General features: G+C 47.6%; 1 protein-coding gene and 1 long non-coding RNA gene across 2 annotated transcripts; both read right to left on the bottom strand.

Moving 5' to 3' along the window:
• Nucleotides 1-2,225: 2,225 nt before the first annotated feature.
• LOC130578789 (elongation of very long chain fatty acids protein 6-like) lies at nucleotides 2,226-6,552 on the bottom strand. Its single transcript, XM_057375138.1, has 4 exons — nucleotides 6,336-6,552; nucleotides 5,457-5,588; nucleotides 4,112-4,263; nucleotides 2,226-3,509 (listed from the first exon to the last, which is right to left on the bottom strand). The coding sequence occupies exons 1-4, from the start codon at nucleotides 6,527-6,529 to the stop codon at nucleotides 3,088-3,090; spliced, it is 900 nt and encodes a 299-aa protein (XP_057231121.1). The 5' UTR covers nucleotides 6,530-6,552; the 3' UTR covers nucleotides 2,226-3,087.
• Nucleotides 6,553-7,509: 957 nt separating this feature from the next.
• Nucleotides 7,510-11,187, bottom strand: LOC130578785 (uncharacterized). The gene is made up of 3 exons (XR_008965918.1): nucleotides 10,050-11,187; nucleotides 8,468-9,170; nucleotides 7,510-7,693 (listed from the first exon to the last, which is right to left on the bottom strand). It is a non-coding gene; the product is annotated as an uncharacterized LOC130578785 (long non-coding RNA).
• Between the last annotated feature and the right edge of the window lie 664 nt (nucleotides 11,188-11,851).

The raw sequence follows: 11,851 nt of genomic DNA, 5'->3' as shown, positions 1-11,851 counted from the left end.
CCTGCTTATTCTGTTAGGCAAGTAAGTTTGTCACTGGATACTTCCCAATCTGGACATTTAGCAAGTGCACATTCTTCATCATCCAGATCATTAATGGAAGGGCTGAGCAAAACCAGACCCACAACAGATGTCTCTGAATTTCACTCATCAGACCCCTTCCCTTTCAACAGTGAACTGTGGAAAACTGTCTGGGTATAATTATCCAATGASTTTTGTACCTACCCATCATCCCATCTAGAGCATCCTTAAAAGCCACTTGAGTGACAGCCAAGGCTCTTCCTCACCATGCCCTTACCTTGTCATAGAGGAAAGGGTAATTTTGACCAGATTCTGTTCTTGATATGTCCATGGAGATAGTACCTGTTCATCTTCATGGCTTACTTGTAGSAAGATTATTTGTTCCAGCTTATTTTGATGTGTTGTGATTTTTGTTGGTTTATTGGGGATTTTTTTTTGGAGGAGGGGATTTACCTGTGACCAGTTCCTCGCTTTTGCCCACAGTCCCTATTCTGAAGAGAGGGAATTTCCTCAGGAATTCTCATAGATAACGATGACYAATTCTGGGATTGCTTTGTGTGAGGTTCATCACACTGAGAGAGCCTGAAAAAAATCCTGTTTATTTAAATACTCTCATCCTTGCACTTTTCTTACTCGAGGCCAGACTTTAGACCCCATCGCCAGCACGGCTTGTGCTCTTCACTCCCCCGCAGCTGCGTCTGAAGGCGAAGACAGAGCGCACCGAGCAGTTGGGTGCCCTCAGCAGCTGCCGTCAGTGCTCCCTCTCAGCCGCCGAGCAGCTCAGCACCGCCCGTTTCGTGTCCCGCTCACACAGCGGAGGATGTTCCGACTCCTCTTGCTCCGTGCGTGCTGCCAACAGAGCCCCGCGGCGCGGGGTGGGTGCGACCCTCCGAGCCCCTGCGGCATACACTGAAGCCGGGCTCAGGTAGCCCCACAGCCGTGACAAGTGGCTCTAGTTTCGGCCCCAGTCGCCGTTCAGGGCCCGCTGGCGCCGGGAGCGCGGSTCCGGCCCGACCCGGCGGAAGCGCCCTCAGCGCGGGCGGCGGCGCCACCTAGCGGCGGGCYGCAGGGGCTGCAGGGGCTGCTGCGCTCCCGCCCGCCGGGGCGATGGAGGCGCCGGGAAAAGCCGCTACCCTCCCGCGGGATGGATGAAGGCTCAGGGAGGAACCTCCCCTCTCCCGCGGGACAGAAAAATCCTCAGGTGAAAACCTCCCCTCTCCCGCGGGACGGATAAAGCCTCAGGGAAAATCCTCGCCCCTCGCTCCCGCCCACTCCCAGCCCGGCTTCACCGGCTCTTGCAGCCTTGAGCTCCGTCTACTCCGGGCCCCGCAGAATCCCCCGGTGTGCAGCRCGTCCTCTGTCCGGCCGTGCAAGAGCGGCAGCGCTGCTGCCCTGCGTCYCGCACCCTCCGCACAGCCCTTCATCCGCCCCTTAAGCCAAGYTGCTCCAGCTGTGCAAGGGTCCTCGAAGAAGCCTTCAGCGGGGACACGGCTTCCCCTCAGCAATGATTCCTACACGAGAGGTAATCGATTGCTCTCTGTGCCCTCAAATCAAAAAGAAACTTAACAAAAATAAACAAAGCCTCAAGATACATTCCCTGCAAAGCAGGCCTGCTGAGTAGTTCAGCTCACCAGCACACATAAGAAGGACTTTCCTTCACACACTACCAGGAGTAGATATTTCTAGGGAGCTTTAGGGAAATAGCACTGACCTGGGAAMGGAGAATGTTTGTACTAGCTCCCCAGGCCCCAGAAGGTACCACCATTTTCCTCACACCCACAGCTCAGCATTCCAAACAACTTGCCAAACAGCAGCAGTGATACAGAAGTCTTCCCCTGGCTAGGTCTGGGAAATTTATTGCTATCTCTTTTCGACAGAGAGAGCAGCAGAGCTAAGGGGCTGATGCTGGGCTGGCTGATGGTGTGCATTCCCGAGGGAGAGTGTAGGGCAGCTGGGGTAAGGATTTTTTATCATCTCTCTCTCACTTCTACTTCCCTGGTGGTGAGCAAAGGGGCTCAGGCAGCAGGACCAGCTGATGACTGCAGAAAGGGTAAGCACAAAGAAACACAGCCTGCCACACACCTCACTAACCCTCAGAAAGACACCCTATCAAGACACAGTAATCAGCACTTCTCTCACAGTTCTGTACAAAGGTCAAGTATTAAAAAGGCATCAAAGAAATCCATCAGTCAATCAATCCATCCATCCATCCATTACAGCATTTATTAGTCACCTGAACACATCACCCAGTGGCAGATGCACCCTGAGAGTAGTTGACTCTGGGACCCTTCTGTCCCCAGTCCATGAGACTGGCCATGGGCTGAGGCCATTGGCAATGCCTGACATGCTCTGCAGGGCAGAGCTGGATCCTACTCAGCTTTTAGGGTCTGAGAGAGCAGGCAGTCAAGTTAAATAGATGGTTTAATTGTACAAGAGGCACACCACAGCTAACAGCTATTAAAATTCATGGGTTTCAGTTCCTTGCATCACAGAGGAGAAGGGAGAGCCCAGGCAGAGCCCCTCCCTACATAACCTTAAAATACAGCAGGAATTTTCCATTTCAGTGCTGTTCCCAGCAGTCATCTCTTTGGGGTGCCCTGCAGAGTAGCAGCAGATCTGGGCTCTTCTCCCTCCCACAAAACTGGGGACCATGGACAGGGAAGTGCTGCTTTGGGAGGAGTTTCCCTACCTTTTTTTCCAAGGAAAGTCTTGGTGCATGCAGGATCCTATCAGTTCCCAGGAAGGAAGTGAGCCACAAAGCAAACACAAATGATGCAAAGAAGGAAAAGCAGAACCACAAGCCTGAGGTCTCCAGCCTCCAAACCTCTTCCCCTTTCTCCTGTTACCAGCCTGCCACAACCTGCACTTCACTCTGGCATGTCACTCACTGCAAGGCAGACACACCAAAGGCCAATGTGCAAGTTACTCTGAAGGCTGTTATCCACAGTGATCTCCTCCTAAGCCCCATCACACCCATCCCATCAGGCACTTGGCCTCCAGACGGAAGAAAAAATTTCCCCTTTCCCTCTCTCCCCACTTTCATCCCAATTTCTTCCTCCATCCCTGGTTTTAATTCCCCTTTGATTTCCGGGTGTTACCCAGATAAGTTTTCATGAAGAAGTTGACAAAGAGGGCCAGTAAAGTGGTATACAAGCCACAGGAAATTAAAAACATTGGCCATTTGAATGGGCAGAGCTTATCATCCTTCCAGAAGCAGATAAAGACGTTCATTATTATAAATCCCATTATCTGCACGATCTGTGAAGTGGTGATTGTCATGGCGAAGGAGTTGGGTACCCGGAAGCCCAGAGCTGTCAGAGTGTAGTAGCAGTACATTATAGTATGGACGCTGAGGTTCACGGCTGCATTCCAGCCCATACCAACTGCCATGTCCTTATAGCCACACCAGGCTAAAATCATCGTATATATGTGGTGGTACCAGTGGATGAAGGTGAGCTTCTTTTTCCGCAGAACAATGAACAGAGTGTCACCTGGGTTTGGGGGAGAGGTCTGTCATTAGTCCGGTGAAAGCACAGCAGTTGCACAAGTTTTCATGTAAGACAGCCCCAGCAAGCTTCAATGATGAAGCAATTATGTGGCTTGATCCCACCATAACCAAGGCTCCATTGAAATCATCTGAATMAATCATCATTGAAATCAAAAAAGACCATTTAGGCACCCTACCTACTGATATGTTTGTAGTACAAGAGCCCTTTGCCCCAGGCTTGCTTACCCAGACCTACCTGCACAGCACTTCAGACCGGCTCTTCTTTACTTCTTTGGCTGGAAATGGGGTGCAAAAACCCAACCCTCCCCACCTCTCTGCTGCCCCCTCACCACAGCCATTCCAGTGCAGAATTGCCTAGTCCAGGCACTGGCCTGGGGATCAAACTAGAACAGTAACATCAGGCTGCAACCTCATGGACAGCAAAGCATATCAATTGGGGTGAGCAGGAGCAAGAAAATGAGTGACACATGCAAGGGTAAGCAACCTTCTTCAAGCAACATTTGGACAGAGACCTGTGAAAGAACATCTGCACGTAAACGCAAAGGAGTTATGAACACACAGGATAAGGAGAAGTTTCMGACTCACCCAGTTCAACGAGCTTGCTCAGTGTAAATAAATACATCCAAAGCTTGGAAATAGGGTGGACGTAGAAAGATTGACTACACACAGATTGCTTAAATCCCTTGGTAAGGAGAAGGAAGGCCATAAGCTTCCAGACYCGACAGGCTGCAACAAAACTGCAAGAAAACCAGAGGGGAGCTGAACACTGTGCCCAGGGCCTCACCATAGCCTCTGACAGCTCTGCACACAAGGATATTCAGTTAACTCCATCTTGATGCTCAGGGCAGTCTCAGAGACATTTAAACAAACTATTGCCTTCTTAGACCTCCTAACATGTTTTAGCCAGGGTTTRAAACCTATCTCTGCAAGATAGAGCAGCATCAAATAGTGCTCCCTCATTACACCCTCTGCTATCACTGCTTGATGAGGCATTTGAGCAAAAGCTGCCCTGCCTGGTAAGAAATGGGGGACAAGTGTCCTGATGTCCCAACTCTTGATATGGCCCCACAGGACATGCCAAGGGAGCATTTACAACCTTCTGTGGCAGGCAACTCCCACAGCTTRTAAGAAGAAATACCCCTCTTTATTTTGTTATCAACCTGTATGTTCCATTTGCACAAGCTTGTCTCTGAACAGAGCATGGACAGTCATCCCCTGACCTCCCCTCTCCCAAAACTTATGACTTTACAGACCACTGCCATAGCTGCCCTGACAAAGGAAAACCAATGTCCCTTGGACCTGATCAAAGCCAACTGGAGTTACAAAGGCAGTAGTCTAGTTTTCCTCTGTCCCACCAGACAGAAAAAGTTGTGGAGGTGAGAGGAGTTTTTGACAATTGGCATCTGCTCATTTAAATACAGAGCATGGGCTGAAACATTCCCATGGCCACTGCAGGGAACCTGTACTATAACTCTGGACAGCTTGAAAACATCTACATTGATCCTTTGTGCTTCTGTGAGTGGAGCAGAATTTCCCCCACCTCCTACRCCATGGGATTAGAGAAATGTGTGTATGGGTGGGGGGAAATTCTAAATTTTAAAGAGTAATAGACCCCAAATCAAACTTGCAATTGGCAGGCATCCTTTGAATGAGGGAACATCTCTGCTCTTGCAGGCTTCACATTCAAATCTACCCATAATGATTTTCAAGCACTCTCTCCAGCCATCCTTTTGCAACTCACTTGACTTGCTCGAGTATTTCTGGTGAGAAATAAATGACTTGTATAGGCAAGTCACTTCCCCTATTTGGAAAGGGCCTTCAACAGGAAAACATTATTTCCCTAGTGATRCAGTGGATATCGAGAACTTTCCATCAGTCGGGTTCTGAGGGAAGGTCTACAGCTGTTTCCAGATTTAGCAAAAGCTCTTACCTGAACAAGGTTAGGCTGAAGGACCACAGAGTCAGGGGTAAACGCAGGTTGAAGGGTCTCTGTCCCTTCATGAAATGCTGGATTCCAAAGATCACAATCAAATAAATAGAAGAAAAAAGAAAAGTCTTTTGCCTGCAAGTAGAGAAGAGGGAACAGTCAGGAAAAAACCCAAAGTGACCTATTTTTAGGCAGACTTCTGTAGCCCTAGCAAAATATTCTCACCAAGACACAAAAGATGTCCCRTTCTCCTGTTAAGGGAGTGTTTGGCTACAAGAATCCTGCCCTGACAGTGAGCAAAGATAGCAATTGCAGAAAACAAACTGTTACATCATGGAGCTTTCCAAAAGACCTTGATGGGATGAGGCAGGTTCTGCCAGCCTGTGAGCAGGATCCAAAGCAAACATATCAATGCATTTTATCCCTTTACATACAAGACTCTACAGGCAGAGGATGCCTGTATAGGAGGTCTAAAARGGCCAGCTTCATGCAAGCTAGAGCCTCAAGTGCCTTGTGATAYATCCCACACCTTTCCAAGGCTTTAGTGCAGCATGGCAGCTCTGAGTGCCCTATTTGCCAGTGCAAGGGCCGCAGTGGCCATCCTGGCCGCTCTTTGCCCCCTTGCCACCTCACCTTCTCCCTACAAGCTGTAGCACCACCTGGACGACTGTTTGCTCTGCTGCATGCACTGCTGTAGCCCTTCCTCCACACCCTCAGGTATGCAGCCAGAGACCCCCCGGCTTCTCCTCCTCGGGACTGAAGAAACTCATACCTGTTCTGCTAAAAGCAGCAGAACCCGACAAGCCTACCCAGGGCCCAGCATGCACCGGGTCAGCAACCTCCTCTCCCTCTCCTCTCCCTCTCCCTCTCCTCTCCTCTCACCAATTCTCCTCTATCCATTCCCTGGCTGCCAGCTGATTGAAGTTCTTCTCGAAGTCATACTCCCCTAGCGGATGTAGCTCCGACGGGTCAACGTTCGCCTCCATATCCATCATTCCCGGGAGCGACCTGAAACGAACCGCTCCCCCACCATTCACCGGTGGATATAGTCCCGGGAATGCGCTCCTCCCCAGCATCAGACCGGGGTGGGAGGCGGGACCAGGAGTCGCCCAGCCCGACTGGATGACCGGAGCCTCCCACACCTTGTCCTGGGTAAGGAGGGGGACGTGACCAGAACGTCGGGCAGGGCGGGGGGGGTCGTCCCGCCCACTCGGTACCAGCCCCATCCAGTCCAGCTCGTCCCGCGGCAAATGGGCAGTGTGATTCCAACACTGTTACCAGAAGCAGGCACAAATGCCCTTACTCTGACTGCGATTAGCTGTCGTGCTTTTTCCACCATAGACTTAAGCATCTGGCTGCTGCTGGAGACTCGATGGATGAGCTCTTGGTAATCTACTCAAATTCGTGTAGTTGAAGATGGCTCTGGCACAGTCAAAATCCCCTGAATACAGCATATCTCACTGCACCCTCTGGTCACTTCACTCAGCATGGCATTTCAGCTAAGTGCCATGTCTTTATTTATGTGCAGTGGCAGCACCCTACAAAGCTCATAGACTTTGGGGGCTGGGGTTGGCCTCATGTAAATGCCACTGCACCTGCACACAAGTCGTTTGCGTAACTACTGCCTCTTCATACAGGCGCACATTGGCCTGGATGAGACATTTCATAGAATCACAKAATGGTTTGGGTTGGAAGGAGATCATCTTATTTCAACCCCTCTGTCATGGGGRGGGACATCTTTCACTAGACCAGGTTGCTCAAAGCCTTATCCAGCCATCCTTGACCTCTGTAGGGATTGGGTATCCACAATTGTCTCTGTATTTTACAATGCAATAGTGTGAGAAARGAAAGAATTTGACATGTAGGAATTAAAATCCTTTGGTGATTTTTGCACTGTCCCAGACTTACACTCCCCATTTTGCAGACCACTTGCACTTTTCTGTGCAAAGTTCAGCTTGTACATGTCAACAGTAGTGGTTTTGCCATATCCCACACAGGGAAAACACCCGGTACATAGCATGAACTTCCACTGTGCCTTGCACAGCACTTACCTTAGTGTTTCCAGCTCCCAGGATGTTCCGCTCCTTCCTAAGGACTGCAGGTCAAGGACTGTACCACCTCCATTCTCASGCCACTTTTGTTTCATCTTTCATTGTTTGCTTTGGGCAGCAGCATCACCAGGCAGAATACACAGGTACATGCTGAAGGAAACTTCCATCTGTTGCGAGGGCTTCTACAACCTGAAAGACAAGGTGCAACCACCAATAAAGCCATGGTTAAGAGCGGAGAAGAGGCAGCACAGTAACACAAGCAGGGTATGTTTTGCACCAGCTTCTAATGCATTCAGTCTCATTATTGTGCATCTTAGCCACATTGGGGACTTTACAAATTTATCCCTCCCCAAGCTCTTGATAATGGTTTCACTGTTGCTGACTTCTTTGTCAGCATATTGTCTGTGGTTCCACTGGTCTTATATGGAGTACAATTGTTAGGTCTTTGAGGGACTACAAATATAAAATACCTGCTTGTTTGACCTTTGCTTTAGCACTATTAAACAAGGCCTCCTTTATGTAAGACACCATATGACAAGGGAATAAAGCCTTTAAATACATGTTGGGAAAAGCAAGGATGAGCTGGATTAACTAAGCAGGAAAGGTTTTGACATTGACACAATTTCTTATTCTTAATCTAGTCCTGGGTTCAGGAGTTAAAGTTTTCATTTTAAAACTGTTTCATGCCACATGAACAAGAGCAAGGCCTCTCCTAAGGCAGGTCTGCCCATCCATCTCTTAGGTTGGTGGCATGTTCAGTTACAGGAGGAGTTAATGACTGCAGCTGTTTGGTACYACCTGAGCAGGCAGCTGGCAGCCCTCCCCAAGTGCTTCCTTGGCAGATGGGAACAAGAACAGCACATGTAAAGAACAGAAGGAGACAGCAGGGATGAGGCTCTCAGCATCCTCTGAGATCCCTGTCTTGTTTGGTAAGGCAGGCTTTGTCACAGACTGAAAGCTCACCTTTGCAATCCAGATATAGTTGTGATATTCTGGTTATCCTCTTCCCTCGCCAATGCATGCCTGGATCTGGGTGGATTAACAAGCAGAGAGCTGCCAAGTCTGGTGCCTGGTCACTGGCACTGCTCAGAACYGCTGTTGGACTCAGAATGTTTTAGAAGCTGACATGCAACATGGACATCAGAGTGACTTATAAATAAAGAGACAAGCTTATTTGCACACATCACAGTGAGTTGCATAGAGGTCAGCTGCTGCAGGTGAGGAAGGAGAGCCCCAGCAACACTTCACACACAGCAGGAACATCAGGGCTGCAGTCCTGAACCAGTGGGAGCAGAGCACTTCATTCTTCTGTCCTGCAGCTGAGTGGGAAAGAGACCGAGACCCTATGGAACAGGAGCCTCTGTGCCTTTATWTTGAGCCCATAATGGCTAGGCAGGACCTCACAGAGAAAGGACAGTGTTGTGAGGACAATGAAATAAGGTTGTGGATCCTTATAGAGTGCAGGGTCCCATTAGACTTCTACAGCATTCCAGAAATAATTATTTGATGTGGCCCTAAATAGAAGAAATCCACACTTAAAGCTCAAATTGTTCTTTTCAACAAGAGTTCCAGTTTTCCGATAAAGGCTCACTTTTCYGCCAATACACGTGGAGAGACAACTGGTTTCTGATAAGGTGACTGAGCATCGCCTACACTCTCATTTGCCCTGTGGACRAGAGTATAAGAAAATGGATTTTTGCACAAATATCACGCCTTTGTATTCCAAGTTTTAAATTAAATTTCCTGTAACAGGACAGGAAACAACAAATAGACAGTTCTGGTGGTAGATAGCACACTTGCCTTCTGTCAAGACTTGAGAGCACGTGGATGTTTGTGAAAGACTCCAGGTACTATWCAGAATGAGTAACAACATGCCAAATTGTGGTACCATCCAAAGTGCAGGAAGTGCTTTCTAGCAAGAAAGAGCGTGTAATCTCTTTTCTATGAATATTATAATTATCAGAAGCTTTAGGAAAGGTAAAGGACAATGAGCATTTACAGCTCCCTAGCCTCACACTTCCATGGCGTTGGAAGTGATGCAAGGAAGACTGCACAGAGAAGTCTGGAGGACTTRAGCATAGTGGGCACATGGCAGGAGTCAAGAGAGCAGCTATAATAACTAGAACGGGCAAAACATTGTAATTGTGTGGGCCAGAGGCAGTGTGGCCACCAAAGTCTTCAATTGCTTGTTGGATAGCTGACAGTCACTGTGCTGCCATCAACTACCTGCCTGATCCATGCAGCTGGGGACAGGGAAACAAAGAGGAAGAGCTGTTGACTGGAAAAAAAACAATTAAAAAAATTCAGTTCCAGGTACAATATGCCAGTTCAGATTGGCTCTAAATATGAGAACCCTGACAGTCTGCAGGACAAGAGTGCACACAGAGTCAGCCTCACTCAAACTGGGCCTTGCTGATGATCTGAGCTGTGCTGCCATCCCCACCAGTGCAGAGGGTAGTTTTCTGCCCAGGAGGCAAGACTGAGCAGGCTGAGATTGCACATAACCACCTCCAAATCAGCTTGTTGTACTGCCTGTGATTGTTACCTGTGATTTACCCATCAGAGCAGTGATAGTCACTGAGGGATCTTCTTGCACAAGCACTGCAGACTTTCATCAAAGCTTAGGATAATGATCTGTTTCCATGTGACCCTCCTGACTGCAGAGAATATGACTTCATATATGGGTCCTCCCAGAGCAGCTTCTTCACCACACTGACCACACTACAAAAACAAAGAACAATCTTTGTACCCTTCATCAAAATATCTTTTAAAYCTTTTGACACCAACAGAGGTGGCATGGCAGGTAAGGCATGATTGTACAAGTATTTGCTTTAATTATGTTTAATGYGGAGAAGAAATGGTAGGGATAAGGAAACAAACTTCTCTCCTGATTGATTCCCTAACTTCGGCAAGCGCCTAGTCTGAACACATACTGCAGCAAAGAGCTAGACAGAAAGTGCTGAAGGCATTATCCTGGGCTATTAGGCTTACACWCAGCTCACACAAAACTTAGGCACACGTAAATGGTGAAACAGTGACACAAATTGCCCAGAGAGATGGTAGATATCCCATCTCTGAAAACAATCAAGGTTGAATGGGGCTTCCAGAAACCTGATTTAGTTGAAGATGTACCTTCTTATTTCAGAGGGGTTGGGACTGGATGATGTTTGAATCCCTCCAACCCAAACCATATTCCATCATATTATTCCAAACCATCATGTTCCGCGATAATCCCTAAGTGCAAAAGCTGATGCAAAATGAGATATTATTTACATTTCCTGGCACTTCATATGTGGTCAGCTCTGAGGAGCTTTGTTTTAGAAAGCACAACGGCAAGTAATACAACCCAATAAACAGCACAGTTATTTGAAAACCAAAGTCTGAAGCACATGAGCACATACATTTTTGCATGGATTGAGGCTTCATAAGGACCAGTCTGCAGAAGATGGTTAATAGCTGGCTTGGATAAAACCCCAGAAGTGGGCATCACTTGTTCCAAGGTGAGGGAAGATCTGCAGTGCAAGTGTGGTCCAAGTTATTTTTAGCTGCTCTTACCACTGTGAAAGGTCTTCAAAGAGAAAAAAGCATAGGGGCTATCTAAAATCCTAAGGGTTAAACAAAATGGTGGTGACATCAGGGGCTATTAACCCAAAGATGTCATAATCTGCAATCACCCTTCACATGAGTGTTGTCAACTCCAAGCTAAGGGTTACAAATCACCTCTAAGGAGCTCTTTTGTTGATACTCTATCATTTACAAAACCTTTTGTTCTCTAAAGCCTCTAAGTCSGCCCACTGGTCTTTGGAAACACTGATTAAGAAAAGGCAGCTAGGCTTTTGCCTGAAGTTGCTATGTCTTCAAGCTTCATTCGGAAAATACTAGTTGAATAAACACATGGAATCCAGCAAACCTGAGATTCTCAGAGAATCTGCTAACTTAATTCATCAGTGTCTGTTTTCAGAGTTGAAAATGTGGAGGCTGAGACTAGTTTAACTAACAAGTTCTTGAACAAATGCATGTACAAAAATCCCAYTGAAGAGCTTGTGATTAAGACCAAAGGTGTCCTTTGAACACGCAGCTATGCCTTTATCACAGAAGAAGTCTCAAAGCTCAAGCTGAGTTTAAGAAGTTCTAGAGGCATTTATGCCACTTTTATGTTTTCTGAAGTGTTTGTACAAACAAACATTCAGTGYTTCTCATCAGAACTGATCCTGTGTTTAAATACAAGTAAAATAAACCACAGCACAATAACATTATTACATTAACGAATTACCAATGTGAGCTGTTGCCTACTGGTCATGGTGTCAGAGCTCTCCACCCTGCATTCTCAAACATACAAAGCACCCT

This window comes from Malurus melanocephalus, unplaced genomic scaffold, assembly GCF_030028575.1.
Source record: "Malurus melanocephalus ecotype Western Australia unplaced genomic scaffold, MMel_1.1 scaffold_240, whole genome shotgun sequence".
NCBI classification, from domain to species: Eukaryota; Metazoa; Chordata; class Aves; order Passeriformes; family Maluridae; genus Malurus; species Malurus melanocephalus.
Note: the sequence above shows the minus strand (reverse complement) of the source record. Positions and strands in the feature narration are given on the sequence as shown.